This window comes from Podarcis liolepis (genome assembly GCF_965112155.1).
Source record: "Podarcis liolepis genome assembly, chromosome: 9".
Lineage (NCBI taxonomy): Eukaryota > Metazoa > Chordata > Lepidosauria > Squamata > Lacertidae > Podarcis > Podarcis liolepis.
Window position 1 is genome coordinate 1,370,673 of NC_139564.1, and position 26,533 is coordinate 1,397,205.

General features: G+C 49.9%; 1 protein-coding gene across 1 annotated transcript in view; it reads left to right on the forward strand.

Annotated features, from left to right (window-relative positions):
* Positions 1–25,411, forward strand: part of CYP26B1 (cytochrome P450 family 26 subfamily B member 1) — a 33,329-nt gene extending 7,918 nt beyond the window's left edge. Inside the window, exons 3-6 of the mRNA XM_083458830.1 lie at positions 14,430–14,705; positions 15,692–15,847; positions 18,989–19,270; positions 20,908–25,411. Coding sequence (XP_083314956.1) covers positions 14,430–14,705; positions 15,692–15,847; positions 18,989–19,270; positions 20,908–21,300 — 1,107 coding nt within the window. The 3' untranslated portion in view covers positions 21,301–25,411. The remainder of the gene's footprint in view (positions 1–14,429; positions 14,706–15,691; positions 15,848–18,988; positions 19,271–20,907) is intronic.
* The last annotated feature ends 1,122 nt before the right edge of the window (positions 25,412–26,533 follow it).

Below are 26,533 nucleotides of genomic sequence, written 5' to 3' on the forward strand. Positions count from 1 at the left end.
TGCCCTCTGCCCGTTTCACACTAAGCGGCTGAAGGGCACCAGGTTAGCAGAAGCCAGGCATTGGGGGGGGGCGGGGGTCGTCCGGCCCAGTGAGGTTTATTGATTGCATTTATATCTCACCTTTTTCTCCAAGGAGCTAAGGGTTTGTTCATGGCTCCCCCCCCCCCCATTTAAGCCCCAGAGGTTGCAACTGGCCCAACGTCACTCATTGAGCCCTGTGGCAGAGGCAGGATTTGAACCCGGGTCTCCCAGGTCCTAGTCCCCACAACATCCCTGCAAGGTAGGACGGAGAGTCGGCAATTGGCCCAAGGCCATCCAGTGTGCTTTGGGGTCAAGGGGAGATTGGAGCTCTGGCCTCCCAGGCCCTAGCACAACACTGTAACCACTATGTGATGCTGCCTCTTCCTTGGTGTGCCCCAGCAGCTCACAAGAGAGTGATTCAAAAATCCCGTTTCAAAGACTTGGTGTGGTGTATAGTTAAACTGTGGAACTCCCTCACTCAGGAGGCTGTCAAAAAAGAGAGAGGATTGGACAAATTGATGGAGAGGGCTATCGATGGCTGCCAGCTGCAATGACTATGCTTTGCCTACACATTTGGAGGCAGCGATGCCTCTGAATCGCAGTTGCTGGAAACCAGAGGGGGGTTGTTCTTGGGTTCGAATCCTGCTTGTAGGTTTTCCATTGAGATCTGGTTGGCCTCTGTGAGATCAGAACTCTGAGCCACCACACACTTCTTCCATTCTTATGAGACTGTGTCAATAATAATAATAATAATAATAATAATAATAAATAATAATAATACCCTGGAACGCGGGTGGTGCTCTGGGTTAAACCACAGAGCCTAGGACTTGCCGATCAGAAGGTCGGCGGTTTGAATCCCCGTGATGGGGTCAGCTCCCGTTGCTCGGTCCCAGCTCCTGCCAACCTAGCAGTTTGAAGGCATGTCAAAGTGCAAGTAGATAAATAGGTACCGCTCCGGCGGGAAGGTAAATGGTGTTTCCGTGTGCTGCTCTGTATTGCCAGAAGCAGCTTAGTCCTGCTGGCCGCATGACCCGGAAGCTGTACGCCGGCTCCCTCGGTCAATAAAGTGAGATGAGTGCCGCAACCCCAGAGTCGTCCTCAACTGGACCTAATGGTCAGGGATCCCTTTAATAATACCCCACCCATCTTGTTGGGTTCGTGGGTCATGATGGAGAGATGGCCTTGCCGTAACAGGAGGGTGCCTTTGAGTGCCCTTTGGGTTTAATTTGGGACAGCCTTGCTCAGGTCTGTTTTCTGCTCTCCTCCTCGCCCCAGGCTCCCATCTCTTGAAACCCCACAACAGACCCTGCTTAGCTGTGCTAAGGTGCTGGAACTTTGGAAACAGCTGTGGGTGACAGTGGGGCAAATTGCCTCCCACCCCCATCTCGCCCCCTTCCCTGAATCGGCCCCTGTCTCCGAAATGCTGCGATGCAGCGATGGCCTCCAGGCCTCTGGGCTGCCTTTGCTGCTTCGGAGAGTGGCTGTCTTGTTAGGGAAGGAGGGCTGGGAACAGGGTGTGCCCCTCTGCCAATGGCAGGAAGGGTGAGCCCTTCAATTTCAGCCCCCTCCAGTTTCCTATTCAGGACTCCTGCGCAAGGCAGGACAGACCGGAAAGGGCTTTCAGGTACATCTAAATATTTTTCTGCTTTGCCTCTGGAACAGAGAGAGGCTCCTCCCCACTCTCGCCCCCTCTGCACACATTTCCCAAATCTCAGTAGGTGGAGGACGTCATGGGGGCAGCTTGAACTGGGAGCCCCCTCCACGTCCTCCGACTTCAAGGCGGGTGGGTGGTTCTCATAGTTGCTGTGAAATTACTTGGACAGTTTTCTGTCTCAGCAGTTACGCTCAGCTGTGGGTTTAGAAACCCGCATCTCTGGGCATGTGCAGAATGTTCAGGCTTTGTGGCCAAGACCCTGTACAGGTGAGGCTGCCATGGAAGAAGGTACGTTCTCCAGGTAACAACAACAACAACAACAACTTTTTTTATACCCCGCCCTCCCTGGCCAGAGCCGGGCTCAGGGTGGCTAACACCAGTAAAATTGCAGTAAAAACATAATAGGGAAAAAAACCCAATTTAAAATACAGGTTAAAATGCAATTTAAAATGCAGCCTCATTTTAAAAGTAGCCCATAGATCAAAACCATAAGGAGAGGGAAACATAAGAGTCAGACTGAGTCCAAACCAAAGGCCAGGCGGAACAGCTCTGTCTTGCAGGCCCTGCGGAAAGATGTCAAGTCCTGCAGGGCCCTGGTCGCTTGTGACAGAGTGTTCCACCAAGTCGGGGCCAGAACTGAAAAGGCCCTGGCCCTGTTGTTGTTTAGTCATTTAGTCGTGTCCGACTCTTCGTGACCCCCTGGACCTGAGCACACCAGGCCCTCCTGTCTTTCACTGCCTCCCTCATGCTGGCAGCTTCGAGAACACTGTCCCACCATCTCGTCCTCTGTCGTCCCCTCCTCCTTGTGCCCTCCATCTTTCCCAACATCAGGGTCTTTTCCAGGGAGTCTTCTCTTCCCATGAGGTGGCCAAGGTCTTGGAGCCTCAGCTTCAGGATCTGTCCTTCCAGTGAGCACTCAGGGCTGATTTCCTTCAGAATGGAGAGGTTGGATCTTCTTGCAGTCCATGGGACTCTCAAGAGTCTCCTCCAGCAACAGAATTCAAAAGCATCAATTCTTCAGCAATCAGCCTTCTTGATGGTCCAGCTCTCACTTCACTATGGTCCAGCCCTGGCCCTAGTTGAGACCAATCTAACCACCTTGTGACCTGGGACCTCCAAAGTGTTGTCATTGGTGGAAGAGCCTGTTGGATGAGGCCAATGCCCATCAGGTCCAGCGTCCTATTCTTACAGGGGCCAACCAGAGCCACTCTGGCTAGGAGCCATTTATACCGCATCCTCTTCCAGGAATTTGCCTAATTCTCTTTTAAAGTCGGTGCCCATTAACTGCCTCCTGTGGGAGGGAGTTCCGCAGATTATGCAGAAGCACTTTTCTCTGCCCTAAATCTTCCAACGTCCAGCTTTGTTCTTTGCTGCAGGAAAGGGGGAAATAAATGGCAGAAGGATGCAGCCCATCCGGGGGCTCGGCCAAAAGGTTCTTTCTGCAATGCCTCTTTCCGGAGATTGCTTCTGTGTGATTTCAGGAGAGGGGTCCCTTTCAGCCAGAGGCAGCCTTGGTGCCAGGGGCCTCACCCTCCAGCTGGAACCGTTTCCTTTGGGGGAGAGAATGGGTTCTGCCTCTCCGGGGCTGCCCTTTAATTATGGCATTTCCAGATTGCCAGGGTCAGGTGAGCCTCATGTGTCCAGGTGTCAGGGGGGCCTCCCGCCGCGCACTGGTGCTCCTGCTACGCCTGCCTGCCTGGCCTTTGAAGGATGTGCTTCATGCTATGCAGCTGTCCCACCCCTGCCCTTCTCAAGCCTCTCCTTCTCTGCCCCAGGGCTGATCAGGCTGGTGACTGAAGGAAGGGGAGCTCTCTCCCCTCCCGGAACATTCCAAAGGCCAAGCAGGCAATGGCCCCGATCCTGCAGGAGTCCCTCTGAAATAAGGGGTGGAGAGCTCAGTGTGCACATCCTTCCCTGCTCCGCGTAGCTTCTTGCCCAGAATACTGTATGCAAAGTAAGGGGTTTTTATTTCCCCCCCAATTTTTTTTATTGATTTTCAAAAATTCAGAACATACATACATACATACATCCTGTTTAAATCTTGGTAACATTATTAAGTGACTTCTTCAAATCCCCTTGGTTGAATTTCATTAGATTTCATTTTAACAGTTTTCCAAAACCGATTTTTTGAAAAAATTAACTTGATCACTTAACATCTATCAATCTTTCTAATTTAACTTTAAACATCTTGAATCTTATCCTTACATATTTATATCCTAAGTCTATCTAATATTTGCAAGCTTTTCCAATTAAATTATCTTAACATATTTAGCTAAATAGTCTTTAAATTTCATCCATTCTTCCTGGTATTCCTCCTGCTGCAATGCATCGCTTTTGCCTAAAACCCCCCCAGGAAGTAAGCAATGCATTGCAGCAATTCATTCGCATTATAGGATTTTGTAGAGTTGGGGGCGTCATCTAGTCCTGCCCCCCTGCAATGCAGCCTTAGTCGTATTCTTTTTGCACAGAGCATTGTCATCTGCTCAGGCCGCACCCTTCCTTTCCCCCACCCTTCTCTGCCCTCTGCATTCTTCCTCACAACAACCCTGGGAGGTAGGTTAGGCTGAGAGAGCTTGGCTGGCCCAAAGTCACCCATTGAGCTTGCTGGCTGACTGGGGATTTGAACTCGGGTCACCACAGCTGTAGTCCAAGACTCTTAACTGCGATGCCACACTGACTTTCTACTCTCGGCTCTTTTCCAGGGGCCAAATGTGCCCACCCAAACCTCTCTGTCTGGACTCTCTTTTTATATATATATAAATTTTTATTAGTTTTTTTAACATACCATTTTCAACATTAATTAAACATACTTTTACATCTTATTCATTTTTTTTTATTTCCATCAGTCCTGTCTGAAAATTTTCCAATCTAATCTCTTAGTATTCATTTCTTATTTTCCCTATTACATTTCAAACTCATAACCAATATCTCTATCTTTTTCTACTTTGTAACACTTCGTATATTTCTCCTTACAAAACTTATTGTAGTCCTACTAGCATAATTTGTTGATGACAGTTGCTCTTCAACTAATTCATATACTTCTTCCAACTTTCTGTCAATCTCTGGTCCCGCAGGTTTCGAATCCTTCCTGTCATTTTGTCCAATTCTGCATAGTCCATTAATTTCGTCTGCCATTCTTCTTTCGTTGGAATTTCTTCTTGCTTCCATTTCTGGTCTCTCTCTGTCTGGACTCTCACCCCCCATGGCCTCCTCCAGCCCTTTTGACTGGCTGGGAGGAGCCCTTGAACCCTAAGGATGCCTTGCAGACTCTCCTTCCTTGTAAGCACAGCTGTGATGGCCACCTGTCATGTGTGATTTAGCTGAGATTCCTGCACTGCAGGGGGTTGGGCTGGATGACCCCTGAGGTCCCCTCCAATTCTCCAGTTCTATGATAAGACAGAGAGGGGTGTGAGCACAGACGGGTCTGCCTGGCTGGAATGTGGGTACCCTATGGGTGGGTGCTGAGGCAACAACAAACACTTGTCTCTCGGCCCCTCTTGCTTTTGCTCCTTGCATCCTGAATCATCCACCTTGAGCATGCGGCCCTTGAAAAGTTGTTCAGGAGGGCACATGGCCCTCAGGCTGTCTTTGCTCCCCCTCCCCTGTGCCTGGAGTTTGCCAATGTTCTCCAAAGTGTAGCACCCCTCCTCTGTGCAACGCCTTCTGCTGGCCTTAAGAGCATCTAATGCTCTGGCCCCACACATTTAGCTGTGAATCCTGCATGTCAGGGGGTTGGACTAGATGACCTTTGGGGGGTACCAGCTCCACAATTCCATGGTTTGGGCATCCCATTCAAGGCTGGGGCTCAAACTGCGCTCCTGTGCATGGCTTTGGAAAGAAAGAAAGATCAGCGATTCCGCCTCTCTTGCCTGACTCGCAGGGTGCCAAGCGGCAGCTGAAAAAGCTGTTTTTGGAGAGTGTTTTTTCCCTTCCTCCTCCTCTCTCCCCACTCCCCGCCCCGTCTCCTGGGCCAAGTGCAAGGCCAGGGAGCCCTCTCTTTGTTTTCTGTTCCGCTGGAGCTGGCAGACTCCCGAGACATGCTCTCCTGCTTGCGATCGCGGCCCCAGCAGCCAAAAATACCGGCATGTAAGATTTGCAAGGCCACTGAACCATCAATTCGGGTATCCTGTCTTGAGCAGCGGCCAGGGCTGGAGGCCTCGGCGCAAGCGCTGTGTGGATGCGGCTTTGGAGCTTGCCTGTGTGTGAGGAGGACAAAGCGCTTTCAGAGTCTGGGTTCCTCGCTGCTACTGGGGGGGGAGGAGCCTGAATCTGCCCTCTCTGATCGAAGCACATTGTTTGGGGTTTATGTTTTGAGCACTTGTCCTGTCTCTTCCTTCGGACATATCCAAAAGCTTAGCACAGGCCCCCTTTCCCCATACATTTACTGCAGAGGGTTGCCCAATTCGGAGTGCCTGGGAACTCTCCAACCAGGTCCTAGGAATTGTGCTCGTTTGATTTGTTTTACTCGTTTTAACGAAGGAGCACATTTGGGCACGCCAGGGAGTGCGCCCCTGGACCTGCTCTCTCCATGGGAAGAAACAAATATGGGTGCTGTTATTATTATTCGTTTCCACGCCGCTTCATATTTTTAAGGAAACAGATCTCAAAGCGATATACAAGCCGCATCGAAATATCAAATAAGTCATTCCAAAGTAATAATTAAAATTGCAGAAGGAGAATCAAATGCAATATATTCATTCAAAGCAGTATAAAATAACAGGAAACTAAAGCGTTAGCTTAAATACGTTTTTTTTTAAAAGCCAAGGTCAAGTATAGAATATACATTTAATGTTGCACGAGTGATCTTTTTATCTTAAACGTTTTGAAATAAATCATTCCTAAAGGAGGTGAAATGTTGAGGACACATTTAAAAGAGCATGGCTAGTAAGACAATAGGGTTTGCGCACTGAAATTGCACACTCATAAAATAGAAATGATGGGGCTGATTTCTGCTGCTGCTGCTACAAAGTCGGAGGGAATTGAATCAAAGGCCCTGGGGTTTATTTTATCTTTTGCCATGTATACGCCTTTTCCCTCTGAGGAACTCAGGTGGTGTGTGCATGCCTCTCCCCATCCCCACAACAGCCCTGTGAAGTAGGTTAGACTGAGAGGCTGCTGCTGGCCAAAGGTCACCCACTGAGCTTCATGGCCGGGTGGGGATCCCTGGTCTCTCCCACTTCCTAGTACAACACACGAACCACTTCACCACACTGGCACTCTTTACTTTGAGAATTGGTGCAGCGTGGCACGGAGTTGAATCTAGAACTGAGCCTTCAGGGCTGAGATGGTGCCCATCTGCAGGCCGCGTGGGTCCTCCTGTGTGGCTTTTCTACCAGGGCGTCACTGGTGTGCAACTGAACTGTGGTGCATTATGTGCCGTGTGGCTCGGATGTGCACAGAAAGCGATAAGCCAGCCCAGGCCACTGTGGAGACTGGGGCCTCATCATCCTCTTAATCCTCCAATTTGTCAACATATTTTTGGAAACCTGGCCCGCAAAACAGTAGCCTGGCAGCCTGGCACCACCATATTGGTAACAGTGAGATCAGTGCTGTGATCTCCTGAGCTGTGGACAGGAAGCATGTGCAAATAAGTCTCATTAGTCTTTTGTGCTGCAGCAGTACCTCCCTGGCTCAATTTCAGTGTGTTGCCCGTTGTGGGCTCTGGGGGATGCTGGAAGCATATCCAGGCACTCTTCCAGGGTACCACCCAGTGGGGCTCCCTTGGGACCTGTAAGCTCTACCCACTAGTGCTCACAGCCCTGCTGCCGTTCATCCCTTGGAACTCACATCCCAGGATGAAAGAGAGGCGAGTCAAGAGTGCTTGGCCTTGCCATGGGCAGCTGATTTCCTCTTGGCTCCTTCAAAACCTGGATTCACCCCTTCGGCATGCAAACAACTTGGAGGTTGAAGCGAGTTCAGTTGTTGTCGGAGGGCAGCTGATCACGTAAACAGGCCTGGTGTTGACTTTCGTTTGATGTTTCCACTTAAGAAAGCTTCCCTCTGCTGCAATTGTATAGAAGGGGGCTGAATATTTGCAGGAAGATTGTATCTGGCAACTGCAGCCGGGGATTTGTGTGGTGCCAGTCTCGATCTGAAATTTACTCTCCACCCAAAGGTCACCCGGAGGTCTCCCCTTTCTCCCTCCCACCCCCCCCGCCACCCCGACCCAGAAAAAAAACAGCCAAACAAGAGGGAGGCTCTGAGGTTCCCAGCAAAGACTCTTGTGTCGCACATACCTGGAGCGCACTGTACATCCTGCCGCCGAGACACCGGTGCAAGAATGTTCTGCCTAAGGAAAACCATAAAGCTTGAAATATCCTGTTTTCATTCCACTCGGTGGCTCGGTTGGACGTTCAGAGTCGAGATCATTCACTCCTCTCGGGAGCAAGCGGCTTCTGGTGTTGGCAGCCGCAAGCAGCCCCAGGAGACTGGCAAAGGCGTCTCTGCTCTTTAAAGAGCTGCCCCCTTTTGCACTGAACATCACTGTCCCGCAAAAAGCATATTAGGGCATCAAAAGAGGATGGGACCAATTCATGGAGTTCGAATCCTGTTTGCATATGGTTGGCTGCTGTCACAACAGGATGCTGGACTGGGTGGGCCCCCCTGGGCCTGATCCTGCAGGGCTCTTGCATTGTTCCAGCCTCCAGAATGTTCCAGTCTGGACGGCTTCACACCGGTGCTACCAGGAAAAGAGTTTTGGGGTTGCAGATCTAAGTTCACTTCCCAGGGTGCAAAATACAATTGAGTTCAAAGGGATCAATGTCTGATTAAACATACTTAGCAGGATTGCACCATTAATTTATCTTCCACCAGGGCCTTCTCAGTAGTGGTGCCCGCCCTGTGGAACGCCCTCCCTTCAGATGTGAAGGAAATAAGTAGCTATCTTATCTTTAAAAGACACCTGAAGGCAGCCCTGTTCAGGGAAGTTTTTATTATTTAATGCTGTATTGTTTTTAACATTCAATTGGAAGCCGCCCAGAGTGGCTGGGGAAACTCAGCCAGATGGGTGGGGTATAAATAACAAATTATTATTACTACTACTACTACTACTACTACTACTACTACTACTGCTACTACTACTACTATTATTCCAGGCCCCCCCTTTTATTGTTGGCCTTCTCCCTTTCCAGTGGGGGAGAATTTGGGGCACAGACTTATTGCACAAATTTGCATCAGATTTGGGGATGCGGGTGTCGACCCATAGATGTCTCTGGACAAAGGAAGGTGGCAGGTGCCTTGCAGGGAACATGCACTTTGCAAGGTACCCTGTAAACATCCTTTTCTAATCTTTATTTTTAAAAAAGTTTTAATAAAGGGAGTGGCAGGAGCTCCACAGCACAGCAAAAAAAAATAATGAAAACAATTAAGACCCAGGATTTGTCCTCTCCCCCCCCCCGCCCACAAAGACCACCACTCAAATTACAACCCTCCACCAAAAAAATTGCCAATACCAAATGACCATGACTTTGAATAAATGTTATAGGTTTCCTAGGTTTAGTGCATTGAGTTCCTTCTTCTGCATTGCAGGCGGTTGGACTAGATGACCCTGAGAATTTCTTCCAACTCTACAATTCCATGATTTTATGATGCTTGCCATACTTATGAAATGAATTCTGAAAACATGTGGATCTATTCCAAAGGGTTTTGAACACACACCCATAAAAAAAAAAGAGTCTTAGCTGTCAGATGATTAAAATTATGCATTACAATGAGCCGCACCCTTTGTGTAGCTGGGTTCGTGAGTGCAAGGATTGGGCTGCAGGGCTGAGCGAAAACATTTTGTCACCCCAAGCGCCTCCCCAGTATGATCCCAGAGGCATCTTTGGGATGAGAATTTCAGAAAGCGGGTGGCTGTTTATGAGGAAGGGCCACACTGCAGCATCTTTTCCTTATGCGCTGCTCTGGGAGCACGTGGTCTAGCTGCTTGGGCAGTAAAATGTCTTGGGGAAACCATTACGTCCTGCCTCTAAAAGGATCACCGCCGTAAGCTGGCCCTGCCACCCTAGCTGACGTGTAAAAGACGTTGTCGGGAGAGTCCAAGGGGACTGAAACTCCTTCAATGTCAAGAGACCTTTGTCTAACGTCACTCCAGAAAACTCGGATAGAGTGTCTCCAGCGGGCGTATAAAAATATCACCGTCTCTGTGCAATTTCTGCACTCGGAGACATAATAATTAACAACCGATTCTACAACTTCAAAAGCTCCCGGATTTCAGACATTCCTGCCGAGTGGCTCCAGGGTTGGTTTGGTTATAGAGTTCAGCGCAGCGTTCCATGTGAAATGGATCCCAGCCCTACCACAACGTGTGTGATGTTACTTAGCTTCCCCTGAGCAAGTCTGGGGCAAGACCACCTCTGTCGCCGTCTCCCAGGTAGCAGGGAAATGTGGGGAGGGAACGAAGCACAGTCTCACAAGGTCACGGGGGGCAAGGTGGGGTGGGTGGGTGGCAGAGGAGAACCTCTGGGTGGGTCTAAGTGACCAGCTTCCCTGCCAAGCCGATGCTTGTTTAATTATTGGTTGCAAGGCTCAGGACGGATAAAGTCATTTATTGTGCAGTGTATAGTTCATCTGTGGAACTCACCCGTGCAGGAGACAGTGACGGCCACTGACTTTGTTGGCCTTAAAAGAGGATTAGACAAATTCATGGAGGAGAAGAGGACTCTTGATGGGCTCCTAGCTCTGCTTGGCCTCCACAATTAGGGGCAGAGATGCTTCTGAATCTCAGGTCTGGAAACCACCGGATGGGAGAATGTCGCTCTTGCACTCAAATCTTGCTTGCTGGATTTCTGCAGGCATCTGGCTGGCCCCTGTGAGCACAGGAATCTGGCCTAGATGGGCCACTGGCCTGATCCTGCAATCTCTTCTTCGCATTTGCAGAAGACTCCCTTTCGATTGTGGAGAGACCCAGCCAATTATCGCCTTTGTGGCCGCTTTGCATGATAGATTAAAGACTCGATTGCTACGTGGTGCATACAATCCGGATCCTTGATTATTTTTGCTAAAGAAAGGTTCCATTTTTGTGAACATCTCTCCCCCCCCTGACCACTTAGCAATAGCGTCGTTCCCGCTCTGCCAATATTTATCTTCAGGTGTCAATGGGTGGCCTTGCAGAAGCAGAGGGCACGGTTTGGACATGTCTCCCTGTTCTTTCATCTCCGCTCCACTGGTCAGGTCTCTGCGATTCCCAGGACACCTGTGCAGTCTAGAAGGCAGCGGATGGCCTGTTGGGGTGGGGGTGCAGTGGGGGGGGGATAGGAAGAGTTATTCTGCAATTGCTCACTAGAGGGCGCAGGGGTATTAATGTACGCAGGTAAGAGGGGAATGCAGAGAGCCTTTTGGGATTTCCACAGTGGGATGGTTTTTCAGAGCCCTGCAAGGGGGTTCAAGGAAGGGAGAGGGAGAGGAGGGACTCTGGCACCGCCCCCATTTTTACCCCGATCTACTGAGAGGGGAAGGACCCTCTTAGGGGGACAGGCGGCAGCTCAGTAGTCAGCATCTGCTTGGAAATCAGGGTACCGTAGGTACAATCCCTGCCTGCCTCTCCACATAGGTCTGGGAGACCCTCCCTGCCTGAAATCCCAGAGAGGCACTGCTGCCAGTCGGAGCCGGCGATACCTAGCAGGTGGAGCCAATGGTCTGACTCTGTATGCAGTAGCTTCCTCTGATGCAGTGCAGCCCAGACCTCTCATGGGCTTCCGTTTCCCTGCTGAGCTACCCAGAGGACGTCTGCCATTAGGTGGTATATAGACGCAGGTGGAACTGTGGGTTAAACCACAGAGCCTAGGACCTGCCGATCAGAAGGTTGGTGGTTCGAATCCCCGCAACGAAGTGAGCTCCCATTGCTTGGTCCCTGCTCCTGCCAACCTAGCAGTTTGAAAGCACGTCAAAGTGCAAGTAGATAAATAGGTACCGCTCTGGCGGGAAAGTAAACGGCATTTCTGTGCGCTGCTCTGGTTCGCCAGAAGTGGCTTAGTCATGCTGGCCACATGACCCGGAAGCTGTAGGCCGGCTCCCTCGGCCAATAAAGTGAGATGAGTGCGCAATCCCAGAGCCGTCCGTGACTGGACCTAATGGTCAGGGGTCCCTTTACCTTTACATTTAAATATTGGAAGTGAATAAAAAGAGGAAACCGAAATGTGGCTGACCACCTGCACCTCTTCGCCTTTCCTCTTGGCAGGCTTCCTTTCCTACAGGGAGACCGTAAGAGGCTGCTGGATCAGGCCCACCTAGGCCACCATCTGTTCCTGTCATCTCTCCACAGCCAAAGGCAGCGATGTTTCTGAAAAGCAGTTGCTGGAAAGCTCAGCAGGAGCAGAGAGGACTCCTGAGCTCTGATCCTGATGGTGGGACATTTTGTGTCCCTTTTGGAGAAGGTCAAACTCTGGCCTGAGATCCCAGAACAGATTCCGTTTTGCTGTTTGTTCATTTCTAATCCAGGGGAACTTATGCCTCCCACCAGGACTTGGGTAATATAGACCCCTAAGTGAGGACAAAATTTGACGTCCCCCCAAATATTTATGTTCACATTCACAATACAGTCATACCTTGGGTTACAGACACTTCAGGTTGCGTTTTTTTGGGTTATGGACCACCGAAACCTGGAAGTACTGGAATGAGTTACTTCCAGGTTTCAGCGGTCGCACATGCACAGAAGTGCTAAATCACGCTTTGCACATGCGCAGAAGCGCTGAATTGCAACCTGCGTGTGCACAGATGCGCCTCTGCGGGTTGTGAATGTGCATCCCGCATGGATCACGTTTGCAACCCGAGCGTCCACTGTAATTCCTTTTGGTACAGTTGCTTTCTTAAGGATCTTCGCAGTAGGTACCTGTATAAATATATAATTCTTTACTGCCCCCTGGGCTTGGCGTCCCCAGACTGCCCTAAATCTGGTGTTGTGCCCGTCCCACCTAGGAACGCCTAGCGAGTCAGGCTTAGCCCTCCTTATGAAGCAGGCATTGTTGGCGCTGAGGCAAAGGCCATTAAAAAATGGGGGCTGTTATTTGACTAAACAAAACCAGAGCAGAAGGCGCCCCGTGCCGTGGCAGGGCAGAGCTGCGTCCAAGAAACAGTTCCTTTTCCTGGGCAGATCTCAGTGGCTGAACAGATCTGTGTGCGTGGCTTGGGGAGGGAATTCTCTCTCCCACGCAGCTTGCAAAGCGAGGCTCTTGGAGCAAGGATCTCTCCAGCCCTGCAAGCGGAGAGGTCCTTGCTTGCTCTGCCTTCCCAAATCTCCAACCCCCCACCTCGCAAGTCCTCCTTGACACGAGCCAGATTCCTGGAGACGGCTGCATCGCACAGGACCGCCTGAGCTTTACCTTGGCGCGTGCTCCCCGCTGCTACTGGAGCTGGGGGGCCCAGATCACGGCGGTGGCGGCAGCAGCGTCGCACATGTCAGTTAATAAAAAGTAAGCAAACATTCTCCTTCCGCCCAGGATTCAGGGCGGAGGGAGGGCGAGAGAGGCAACGCAGGGCAGAACATAAATATCAGGGCTGGAGAGACTGCCGGCTGCAAGAGAGAGGCCAGGGGAGCCTTGACAGAGATCAGAAGAGCCTGCAGGATCAGGCTAATGGCTCTTAAGGTCCATAAATAGCAACACCCTAGAGGTCCCGGCTCTGAGGAAGTCAGATTAGCCTCAACCAGAGCCAGGGCCTTTTCAGCGGTGGCCCCGGCCTGGTGGGACGCTCTGTCTCATGAGACCAGGGCCCTGCGGGATCTGATTTCTTTCCACAGGGCCTGTAAGACACGAGTTGTTCCGCCTGGCTTTTGGCTTGGAATCAACTTGATCCCCTCCTCCCTTTCCTTTTCCCTTTCTCATCAGGAAAGGAATGGCCTCCATGAGTGTGTTGAATCCTCCTTTAAAGCCATCTTTAGAAGGTGTCTGTCGATGGCTCCTAGCAAGGATGGCTGCGCTCTGCCCTCCACAGTTGGAGGCAGCAAGGCTTCTGAATGCCATTTGCTGGATCCATGCGAGGAGAGAATCCTGCTCTTGTGCGCATGTTCTGCTCCCTGGTTTCCCACCGGCATTTAGTTGGCCACTCTGAGAACAGGGTGCTGGGCTCCATGGGTTTTGGGCTGGTCCAGCAGAGGCTCTTTTGATGTTCTCATGCAAGTTCCATAGTTTGTGCTGGGTGAAGAAGTATCTTATCTGTTTCCTTTCTTGGTGTTCAGGTATCTGGGTCATCAATGCCATTCCCTCCACTCCTTGCCAATGAAACCCTCGGCCAGGGGTGGCAAGGCTGGTCCAAGACATTTCGCTGTGCCAGGGCTCTGGTATTCAGAAGCATTATTGCTGCTGCCAACTGTGAAGGCAGAACATTCGCCATCATGGCTAGTGACCATCCATAGACCTCTCCTCCGTGAATTTCTCTAATTCTTTTTCAAAGGCATCCTGTGGGAGAGAGTTCCATAAATTAACTTGGCACTGAGTGAAGAAGGACTTTCTTTTGTCCCTCCTGAATCTGTCAACTTCATTGGCCGTCCATGAGTCCAAGAGTTATGAGAGAGGGAGAAAGCATTTTCTCTCTATCCACATTTCCCATGCTGCACATAATTTTATGATCTTCTCCAATGTTGCCTCCGACTTGCCTTTGCCCAAACCCTGCAACCTTCCTTTGTAGGGGAGCTGTGTAACTGGGCCAGTGATTCCTGCCTGTGCCCAATGGCAGCCAAGGAACAATGTCTGTTCCACTGTCGAATTATCAGAAAGTTTCCCCTGGTGTTTTCCTGATATACCTGTCCCTTCCATTTCAGGTGTTCTCCAAAATCTTCAGCCACGAGGCATTGGAGAGCTACCTGCCCAAGATCCAGCTGGTGATCCAGGACACCTTGAGGGCATGGAGCAGCAACCCGGATCCCATCAATGTCTACTACGAAGCCCAGCAGCTCACCTTCCGCATGGCCATCAGGGTCTTGCTGGGCTTCCGGATCCCGGACGAAGACCTCAGCCAGCTCTTCGAGGTCTACCAGCAGTTCATGGAGAACGTCTTCTCCTTGCCTGTGGACCTGCCTTTTAGCGGCTACCGGAAGGTAAGAGATGTCTTGGTCAGGAGAAGTGGCTTGGAAGAAGAACGCCATGGCCTACAGAAGGCGCTGGGTTCGATCCTTGGGATGAAAGTGACCAGTTAAGCAGGCGATGGGAAGGGGAGCTGTCTCTGTGCCCAAGACCCCGGAGAGCTGTCACTGGGCAGAGCAGACAGCATGGGAATATACTGACCTCACTATTAGGTAGTGTTCAGAGCATCTTGGAGCATGTCCAGATGGCTGATTCTGGAGGGTCGGCTGGGCTGCTTGCTCTCCCTCTCCCTGCAGGTGTTGAGCGCTTCACCTGCTGATGCTGTGATTCCTGCATTGCAGGGGGCTACAGCAGATGATTTTGGGGTTGCTCTCAGGGCCGTCTTAAGCATATCTGGTGCCGTGGTGCAGAGATCCCTCCAGAGAGCCCACCCCCACAACTCCAAAACAAGGGAGGGGGTGGTGGAAAATGTCCTCTGCCTCCCCCACTGCCCCGATCCCTGGTGTGGTGGCGGCAATCAAGCAGGAAAACGTCCTGGCATTGGGGCGCCCAAGAAGGCAGCCTGGGAAGGCTGCTCACCGTCTTTTGCCAGGAAGCAGGAGGAGGACAACGACCGGGATCAGGGCCATCTTTAGCAGTTGCAGAAGCTTGGGAGGGAAGCTGCGCAGCTTCTTGGGCTCGCTCTCCTCCTGAGGAGGCTCGGGAAGGAAGCTGCATGCCCACCAGCCATATAGTTAGCGGGGCGCAGCTGGCGGGCGTGCAGGGAAAGGGGAGGCTGCTGGCAAAGCCACACAGCTCCCCTCCTCACCAGGGCGTCCCTGAGAGGCTGGCGCCCTGGCGCAATGAACCACTAACACCAATGGGGAAGACGGTTCTGGTTGCTATACTTCTGTGGTGCTCCAGGAAAGGCTGGAGCTGAGAGTGAGAAGAGAGCAGGACGTGGGCTTTGCTGTGTGGCAGCTGCTCTTCCTGGGTTCCAACCTCCTCCTTTTTCCTCCAGGGAATCCGTGCTCGAGAGCTGTTGCAGAAGAGCTTGGAGAAAGCGATCCGGGAAAAGCTGCAGAACACGCAGGGCAAGGACTACTCCGACGCCCTGGACCTCCTGATCGAAAGCGGCAAGGAACACGGCAAGGAGCTCACCATGCAGGAACTGAAGGTGGGTCGGGGCTGGGGGGCCACAAGGAGCCCGTGGCTCTTAGAATCATAGAATCATAGAATCCTAGAGTTGGAAGAGACCACAAGGGCCATGGAGTCCAACCCCCTGCCAAACAGGAAACACCATCAGAGCACTCCTGACATATGGCTGTCAAGCCTCTGCTTAAAGACCTCCAAAGTAGGAGACTCCACCACACTCCTTGGCAGCAAATTCCACTGTCAAACAGCTCTTACTCTCAGGAAGTTCTTCCTAATGTTTAGGTGGAATCTTCTTTCTTGTAGTTTGGCTCCATTGCTCCGTGTCCGCTTCTCTGGAGCAGCAGAAAACAACCTTTCTCCCTCCTCTATGTGACATCCTTTTATATATTTGAACATGGCTATCATATCACCCCTTAACCTCCTCTTCTCCAGGCTAAACATGCCCAGCTCCCTTAGCCATTCCTCATAAGGCATTTCTTTGACTTGTTCTTGCACAGGATAAAGACGCCCTCTCTTGCAGTAAAACAACATGGTCTGGGGGGAAGGGCTGTATTTCAGGGGCAGAGCATCTCCTCTGCCTGCAGGTTCAGTCCTCCAAAGGAGCTCTAGATAGGGTGGGAGAGAACCTTGCCTTGAACCCTGGAGAGCTGCCGGTCAGTGTAGACAATATTGAGGTAGATGCGATGCAATGGTCTGATTCTGCATAAAGCAGCTGCCTATGTTGCTCTGAGTGAATGGGCAGTAAAAGGGCAGATGCAATTCAATGTAAACAAGTGGATAGTGTTGTGGCAAAAAACATTAATCTCGCATATAGGCTCATGGAGTCTGAGCTGGAGTTGACAGAGCAGGAACCCAGATTTCCCCAACTTTTAGATAATAATAAATAATTTTTTATTTATACCCCGCCCTCCCCAGCCAATACCGGGCCTCAGGGCGGCTAACACAAAATATAAAAACAATGGATTGAATTACAACTTGAAAACAAGATTAAAATACAACATTAAAATGCAACCTCATTTCAGTGGGAACTCAAAAACTTTTTGGGGGACAAAAACGTCAAGTCTTCGCCAAGGCCAACTATCCAGACTGGTCCTACATGGGCCAGAAAAAAGCCAGGGAAGTCCCCAAATAGGAGTTCCATCACAGAAGGAGAAAGGAAAAAGGAAAGAGGGGAAGGAGATCAAGTGGATTCCAAGCCAAAGGCCAGGCGGAACAACTCTGTCTTACAGGCTGTGTGGAAAGAAATCAGATCCTGCAGGGCCCTGGTCTCATGAGGCAGAGCATTCCACCAAGTTGGGGCCAGTGTTGAAAAGGCCCTGCCTCTGGTTGAGGCTAATCTGACTTCCTTAGGACCCCAGGCCACTAGGGTGTTGCTATTTATGGACCTTAAGGTCCTCCGAGGGGCGTACAGGGAGAGGCGATCCCGTAGGTACGAGGGTCCTCTGCCTTCCCATAGCAACTTGGCCAACCTTCTCCAGACTGGGGACCTCTAGGTCATTTGGATGCTAAGTCACAACAGCCTCCAGTCAACACCAGCCATGCTCTCATCTGAAGAACCTGGAGGGCAGCACGCTGGGGGAGGCCGGGCTTCCCTCTCCTATACTACAAGCGTGAGAAATGGTTTCTTTAGGAGAGGAAGCCCTGCGCCTTGTCTGGCATTGCGCATCAGTCAACTCTTGATATGCCCTGCTGTCTGTCGCTGCCATTGTTGCTTCTCACTTCCAGGGGGGCTGGTGAGGTTGGGGGTCACAGGCCCTGAGTGGGTGGGTGGGGTGGAGCTCATCTCAGTCCTACTCAGTTCAGGGGCTTTTGATGCTGGTGGTCTCATGGCTGCTCTGCTGAACAGCATCAGCCACAAGAGCTCAAGTGTTTTTAATTGTTTTTATTTAGGTGATTGTTTCTGGCTGTTTTTATCGTATTGTTTTGTTTCTGATGTGTTTCCTGCTCCGGGTTCCTTTGGGAGGGAGGGCAAGTAATAAATTCAGTCAATCAATCAATCAATCAATCAATCAATCAATCAAAATGTGTAAAATCTGTTGGAACTTTAAGGGAAATTAAAAGGATTCATTTATTTTTTAAGAAAGAAAGAAAGAAAGAAGGAAAGAAAGAAACCCACCTTAAAGCAGTTTAGAAAGAGAACAAAATCCATAAAAACAACTCATTGAAACATTCAACTAAAAACGTGCACCCACATTTTACATGTCTGGGGAGCCTTGTTTAAGCAGGCAGCAAAAAGAGTACAGTCATACCTCGGGTTACAGACGCTTCGGATTGTGTGATTTCGGGTTTGTGCACTGCGCCAAACCCGGACGTACAGGAAAGGGTTACTTCCGGGTTTCAGTGCTTGCACATGCGCAGAAGCGCCAAATCACGACCCGTGTGTGCGCAGACACGGCGCTGCGGGTTGTGAATGTGCTTCCTGCATGGATCACGTTCGTAACCTGAACATCCACTGTACATGAATTGCCTGCCTTTTCTCAATAGGCAGGGAGTTCCAGGGTTTAGGTGCTGCCACACTGCAAGACTGAGTGCTTCCCAAATGTGGGTCGGGTATTATGTGGGGCCTGCAAGAGTGCCAGTTTCACAGGCTAAAGCATTCCAAGGGATAAGGCAAACTTTGATACGGGGAATGAAAATCCCTCCAGCCCCCCAGAGAGCAAGCAAGCTGCTTCCCTGGTCCAAAAGCATTCCTATACAGTGGTGCCCCGCAAGACGAATGCCTCGCAAGACGGAAAACCCGCTAGACGAAAGGGTTTTCTGTTTTGGAGGTGCTTCGCAAAACGAATTTCCTATGGGCTTGCTTCGCAAGACGAAAATGTCTTGCGAGTTCCTGCGGGGTTTTCTTCCTCCCCCCCCTTTTCCCCAAGCCGCTAAGCCGCTTATCAGCTGATCCTAAGCCGCTAAGCCGTTTAACAGCTGATCCGCCAAGCCCGCTAAGCCGCTAATAGCGCTAAGTCGCTAATGGGCTTGCTTCGCAAGACGAAAAAACCGCAAGACGAAGAGACTCGCGGAACGGATTCTTTTCGTCTTGCGAGGCACCACAGTAATGCAGGGGCGCCAGAATGCCATAATGGGGATTTGAACCCGCGACTCCATGGGACTGACCACACCGTGCTGGCTCTCTCTCTCTCACCCATAACACACGTCTCTCTTTGCCTTTCAGGACGGCACCCTCGAGCTGATCTTTGCCGCCTACGCCACTACGGCCAGCGCCAGCACCTCCCTGATCATGCAGCTTCTGAAGCACCCCAGGGTGCTGGAGAAGCTCCGGGAGGAGCTGAGGAGCAAAGGCATCCTCCACAACGGGTGCCTCTGTGAGGGCTCCCTCCAGCTGGATACCATCAGCAGCCTCCTCTACCTGGACTGCGTCATCAAGGAGGTCCTGCGGCTCTTCACCCCCATCTCCGGAGGGTACCGGACGGTGCTGCAGACCTTCGAGCTGGACGTGAGTACGGAGACCTGCCTTACAACCCTCTAGCATCTCTGGCTCGCTGCGTGAGGAAGGGGCCTGGCAGGAGATCTGCTGCACGTGGCATGGGGTTCAGTTCTGTATAGAGCAGGACGCCTTGCACATAGTGCCTGCATTGAGTTGCTTCCCTTGTTGCTTTTCCATAAAAGTTTCCTCAGGCGACAGGCCTCCCGAAATGGAAATTCACCAAATGCGCAGCAGCTTAAGTGTGTGATGGCCAGTGTGGTGTAGTGGTTAAGAGCGGTAGACTCGTAATCCGGTGAACTGGGTTCGCTTCCCCGCTCCTCCACATGCAGCTGCTAGTCACACTTCTCTGAAGTCTTTCAGCCCCACTCACCTCACAGAGTGTTTGTTGTGGGGGAGGAAGGGAAAGGAGAATGTTAGCCGCTTTGAGACTCCTTTGGGTAGTGATACAGCAGGATATCAAATCCAAACTCTTCTTCTTCAAGGGATCCGTATAAAGTGATCTGGCTCCCAGCCACGATGGCTGCGCTCTGCCTCTGTCGTCAGAGGCAGCGATGCTTCTGAATAATAATAATAATAATAATAATAATAATAATAATAATAATAAATTTTATTTATACCCCGCCCTCCACAGCCAAGACCAGGCTCAGGGCAGCTAACACCAGGTATAAAACAATTGATTAAAATACAACTTAAAAACAAGATTAAAATACAATATTAAAATGTCCATTGCTGGAGACCACAGGTGGGGAGAGGGCTCATTGATTCAGATCCTGCTTGCAGGTTTCTCATAAGGGGCATCCGGTCTATCTTAAATATGCCATTTAATTGGTGAAACAGCAACCAGTCAGTTAATAAGTCTCTTATCTCATAATTGTATTTTGATATTTTGTTGGAAGCTGCCCAGAGTGGCTGGGGAAGCCCTGCCAGATGGGCAGGGTATAAATAAATCATCATCATCATCATCATCATCATCATCATCTTTTAGTTTATTTGTACCCTTCATTTGCAAAACTAAAAAAAAGTCTTGGGGGGAAAAAAAGAACAAATGCTAATACATTCAAAAGAACCAGGCAGAGGGCCTTCTCAGTAGTGGCACCCACCCTGTGGAACGCCCTCCTATCAGATGTCAAGGAAATAAACAACTATCTGACTTTTAGAAGATGGTGCTGACCTTTAAAGCCCTAAATGGCTTCAGCCCAGTATACCTGAAGGAGCGACTCCATCCCCATCATTCAGCGCGGACCCTGAGGTCCAGCTCCAAGGGCCTTCTGGCAGTTCCCTCCCTGAGAGAAGTGAGGTTACAGGGAACCAGGCAGAGGGCCTTATCGGTGCTGGTGCCCCCTGTGGAACGCCCTCCCATCAGATGTCAAGGAAATAAACAACTATCTGACTTTTAGAAGACATCTGAAGGCAGCCCTGTTTAGGGAAGACCCTGTTTAGGGAAGATTTTAATGTTTGATGTTTTATTCTGTTTAATATTCTGTTGGGAGCTGCCCAGAGTGGCTGGGGAAACCCAGCCAGATGGGCAGGGTATTATTATTATTATTATTATTATTATTATTATTATTATTATTATTATTATTATTCTGTAGTAAACTGAAAACAGATTCAAACCGAATTTAAATTCTCCTCCTCCTCCTCCACAGGGCTTCCAAATCCCCAAAGGCTGGAGCGTCATGTACAGCATCCGGGACACTCACGACACGGCTCCCGTCTTCAAGGATGTGGACGTGTTTGACCCCGACCGCTTTGCCCAGGGCCGCACGGAAGATAAAGACGGCAGGTTCCACTACCTTCCTTTTGGCGGAGGCGTACGGACCTGTCTGGGCAAGCACCTGGCCAAGCTCTTCCTCAAGGCTCTGGCCATCGAGCTGGCCAGCACCAGCCGCTTTGAGCTGGCCACCAGAACTTTCCCCCGCATCACGCTGGTGCCCGTCGTCCACCCGGTGGACGGGCTCAAGGTCAAGTTTTTCGGACTCGACTCGAACCAGAACGAAATCTTGACAGAGACAGAAGCCATGCTGGGCGCCACTGTGTAAACCGGACCCTCGGTTTGCTTTCTCTTGGTTGGGGAGGTTGAGGGCCCCCAGAATGGAGGAATGGAAAGGGAAAAGCCCAGCTTGCCATGGACGATGGAGACCTGCCGCCTGACACCTCTTGGGCAAAGCCTTCTCTGACGAATATGCCAAAACGACGGTGGCGCATTAGCGCGAGGGGTGGGCAGGTGGGGAACAGGTTGCGGAGACCACCTGGATGGATTCTGTTTTGTTTTGTTTTGTTTTAACACTAAGCAGAAGGGGATTGTCTTGGCTATAAACAGTACGTAAATGTTAATATATGCACATATATATAAATATATATAAATATATAAATATAATCCGAAACAGAAGCATTTCCGTTTGCAAGGAGAGGTTCCTCGCTGCTCCTGCTGCTGCTGTCTGCTGCTCTTTCTTGGGGTTCAGGACCCCCTGCTCTTTGCTGGCCCCCGGAGGTCTGGGTGTCCTGCCCTTCTGTCAGAAGCCTTACCTGACCGGGGTCGGGGTAGCGAGTGACCTCTGGCAGATCCTGACCTTCGAAGCATCAGTGTTAAACTGGTCAGTGACCTGTGACAGCATTTGGGGAATATCTTTTTTTTATTTTAGCTTTCTTTAGAGAGAGTGGCCAAGAGGACCCCCTCTGTGGGGTCTGGCTAAAGTCAGTATTGTGTGTTGGTGGGAGGAATACATTTTTGCGTTGCCATAGCGACGGCTTTGCTGCATCCCATGCCTCCAGGAGGTACCAGGATGTCTGCTTAAACAGGGCCTGGCGTTGGAACTGCTATACACCACATTGATGCTCAGCTCCTTGTGTGTTGAAGACGCGCATGGGGAAGTTGTCAGAAAAACGGCTGAGGGAGAACATGGATTTATTAAAAATTATCCAGAGGTTTAGGCATGAGTTAGGAGCCCATCTTCAGCAGAGCGTGGAGGGACTTTGGAGTCCATGCATTTGAGACTCCTTGGCCTGTTCTTCCGGCTGATTTTAAGACACCTGTTTTAAAATCACTGCTGTGGAAGTGTAATATTGAAGAACTGACCTGCGGACTCTCATGAGAAGAAGCTTCTTTATGTCTGGGGAGCCCCTAAACTCTCTGGTCACCAGCCAAATTTCAAAGCCTGTGGCCACCTCCTAACTATGATAATGAGGGTCAGTGACAAATGTCGAGAATGGGGTTCAGGAGCAAAATATGGTTTTCTGGAGCTGAAGCTCTGCCACCCATGTTGAAATCCTCTGCTGGTCCCATCCTGCCATCCACCATCCAACCCCAAGCCATGGTGATCATTGCATAGACTTCCCTTAGGCACAGTTGAGCGTTTAATGTGCTCTTGCGCCCTTAAGCCAAACTGTCATTACTTTGCAAGAGAGAGAACCCACACACACTCTCACACACACCCTGCCATGGGGAAAGCCCCCATCCCTGGTTCCCCCCATCTATTTAAGGAAATTTCTATTTAAGGAAATGGGTTTCCAATCAAGTAGCCACATTTCTGGGGCCATCCTTTGAATTCAGAACAATGGTTGCCTACATTGTTAGCCATGTTTACCATCAGGTTGTTGTTGTTGCTTTTGAAAAAAATAATTATATTATTGTTGATCCTTGGACCCAAGTGGTTGCTCTGACGTGTTGCAGGCTCTCAGATCCCATAACCTCCTCATCAGTTGCGGGAGTTCAGAACCAGTCATGTCTGAAAGCAAAGTTCCAAACCTTGGAGAAACAGGGTAAATTCTGGAGGCACTTTCTGTGTAGCTGAAATACTTTTGAGCAGCCCTCCCTGGTTAGCTGTGGTCAGCCAAGAGAGTTCAGACCATGCCCAGTTTGCAGGGAAACTCTCAAAGCCCCTGGGACTTGTGGATTGCAGGAAGCAAGCAAGCAAGGAAGGAAGGAATATTATTCTTTTATAAAGCCAATTCAAATGCCAAACCATTAGCTGCCATCTAGGGGGGTTGGACTAACCCACCTCACGGGGTTGTTGTGGGGACAAAAAGGGGGGAGGGGGCAAGCCATTCAGGCTGCCTGGAACTCCACGGAGGAAAAAGTGGTGTATAAATGTAAGAAATAAATGAAAAAAATAAGCAAATAAATAACTTCCTTGACGGGCTTGAGCCCTGGCACTTTCCCCACCCCAAAATTAACCACTGCATGCTCAGGGCCTGGCTTGAGCTGTCGCTACCCTTCAGATATTTGGGGCAAAGCATTTTGGGGGCACCAGGCTGGTCTGCTCTGCTTCCATCCTCTTTTTCGCTCCTGGCGAGGCGTAAGTCTTAAGATGCATGGAATAGGATTGTAAACCCTGCTTTAGCTGAGATTCCAGTGTGGTGTAGTGTTTAAGAGCGGTGGACTCGTAATCTGGGGAACCAGGTTTGATTCCCCGCTCCTCCACATGCAGCTGCTGGGTGACCTTGGGCCAGTCACACTTTTCTGAAGTCTCTCAGCCCCACTCACCTCACAGAGTGTTTGTTGGGGGGCAGGAAGGGAAAGGAGAATGTGAGCCGCTTTGAGACTCCTTTGGGTAGTGATAAAGCGGGATATCAAATCCAAACTCCTCTTCTTCTTCTTCCTGTCTTGCAGGGGGTTGGATCAGATGACCCTCTGGTCCCTTCCAACTCTACTGTTCTATGATTCTAAAGATAAATCCACCTTTGCCCTTTGTTTCCGTTAACAAGATCAGCTCTGGCTTCCCTTTCCCCCTCCCTAAGGTCTCCCAACCTGTTTCCTCTCGCAATACAGCAGATCTATGCCATCCACAGATATATAAAAGTGCTGAGGTTTGTGTCGGGTGGGCCACTCGTGAGGTTGGTTGCTGGGCTGGCAGCAGGAACATTGTTAGGGGGCAGGGTGGTCAGTGAAGCCGCTTGCCCTTTTGAGGGGTGCATCCCACAATCCTTTGCAGAGGGTGCTGGGACTGCACTCTTCAAATGGTGCCTGGGCCAACGATGGGGCGGTCGGTTGACCCAGGCATGGCGAGGAAAGTGGAGCATGAAAATACATGCGTTGATGGGAAGCAGAGGAAAAGACATGCTCACTGCAAGTTGAGCGACCCACCAGAAGATGGACCAGTAATGGGGGGGGGGGGGAGGGAAGGGGGAGAAATATAAGAGGCATACATTTATAAACTTTATATATATATGCATACGTGTGCGTTGTATCTAGGCAAGGATAGCTCCTGTTCGATTTACCATTCCTAACTAATATAACTTGACTAAAAAAAAGAAAAGATATTAAAATTGTTACTGCAGTTTGCAGGATGAAGCACTTTTGAGTCTCAGAATATGTGTCTTGTCTTGTGTGTCTTTTTTTAATTTGCTGGCACAGTTCCAATTTGCTATATTATTTTATACACAAAGGTGGCGTGGTGTTTTTGTTTTTGGTCTGAGTTTATAAACTTATTATTGTTATTGTTATTGTTATTATAAGTACTATTTTTGTTATAATTCAAAATAGATATTTAGTATATAAAAAAAGTTCGCCTGTTTCTTTTTTTTAAGAAAAAGAATATTTGTTATTTAGTAAAGTATGGAATATCTCACCCCTGCTCTGCCTCCTTCTTTATTGTAAAACAACAACAAAGAAAAAACTTGTCTACAAGGGAAAAGAAAGCAATTAATATGGTTTTATTTGCATGTGGCCCAATATGGAAGGAGTTGCGGGGGGCGGGCTTCTCCTGTGCCACCCTCATGGCCCTGAATGGTTGGAGTGCCCTTTCCCTAAGGGATGTGCAGGAGATACGCCCCCCTTGCCATTGCTCATATTGTGTCTGTCGTTTCTTAATATTGAAAGAAATAAGCACCTGTTGGGTAGGGGTATTTCACGGTGCCGTGTGAAGATGTGCTCTGTGTCATGTGGTTTCTTCATGTGTATATAATATTGAGCTTGGTCTACCTGGAATCTCCATTTCTCTCGCAAACGCTCGGCTGAAAGAACCGGGAGCCCTGCTGCTTTGCTTGGAGTGGGGGCTCCCGTCGATTTCACTGGGGGCGTCCCAGCAAACCCGCCCCTGTGACGTGTTGAATAAATGGATGTTGTGTATTTCGTGATCTTATAAGGGGGGAAAAATATCAATGTGGCTATTTTATAGACTTCCATAATAATAAAAATCTGTTGAATCTCCAGACCTTACTATTGTCCTTTGTTTCAGGCTTGAATCAGTTGTCCTTCCTCTCTCTCAACGCTACAAGCTCGTGGGTGCCCAATGTAGCTGGATTCTGGAAGATTCAGGGCAGAGGAGGGAAAGTCCTCCTCTTAGCATGTTAGTGAAAATATTACATAAAAATGCATAATGTAACAGGGAAAATTTCCTTCCTCAAAACGTGTACCTAAGGCAACGTTGCATACAGCAATGTGTGCATTGGGAACATATGAATTTTCATGACTCAGAAATAATAATTGCAAATGAATATGTTAAAGTGGGAGGGCTGGATTTGGCCGATTCACCAGCCCTAACTTCTGACAAAGGCTTAAGTGAAGTCTAAACCACTAACACTACATAATCTCAAGCAGAGCTCCACCTTCAAAAACCGCATGCATTCCTCTTCTGCAAGTAGGGAAGTCCTTTCTAGCACCTATTATATAAGATCAGAAGAGCTTGCAGGATCAGGCCAGTGGCCCATCTAGTCCAGCAACCTGTTTTCACAGGGGCCAACCAGATGCCATAATGGGAACCCTACAAGTAGGATTTGAGCGCAATACCACTCTCTGGGATTTCCCAGATGTTTGGGCACCTGAGGCAGAATGGGGAGGTTCTTTCCCCCAGCTTCCCTGCAGCCAACTGCCCCTCCCCCTCCCTTACCTGGGATGTGTGGTAGCACCTGCGAAGCAGTGGGGATGGTGGGGTTTGGCAAGATCTTGCCAAAATGTCTCAAGCTCTCATGGAGCGCATGCGATTTCAACGAGATCTTCCAAGATCTTGCCAGAAGCCACTTCTGCTTCTCTGCCAGCGATGGAGGTGTATGTGTAGGTGGAGCACCACCTCTTGGGGTTCTGTTGCCTGAGGCAGCTGTGTCAGCCTCTCTCATGGACTGGCTGGCCCTGAATTTCCACCAAGTGGCATTTGGAAGCATTGCTGTCCCTGACCGTAGAGGCAGAGCAGAGCCTTCATGGCTAATAGCCACGGATAGTCCTCTGCTCACGTCTTTTGGAAGAGGGCAAGCTGTGCAGAAGAAGATGGTTCTCAAGAAGAGAGGGCTTATTCTGCCCACAGTATCAGAAATAATGCGGTTAGAATCATAGAATCA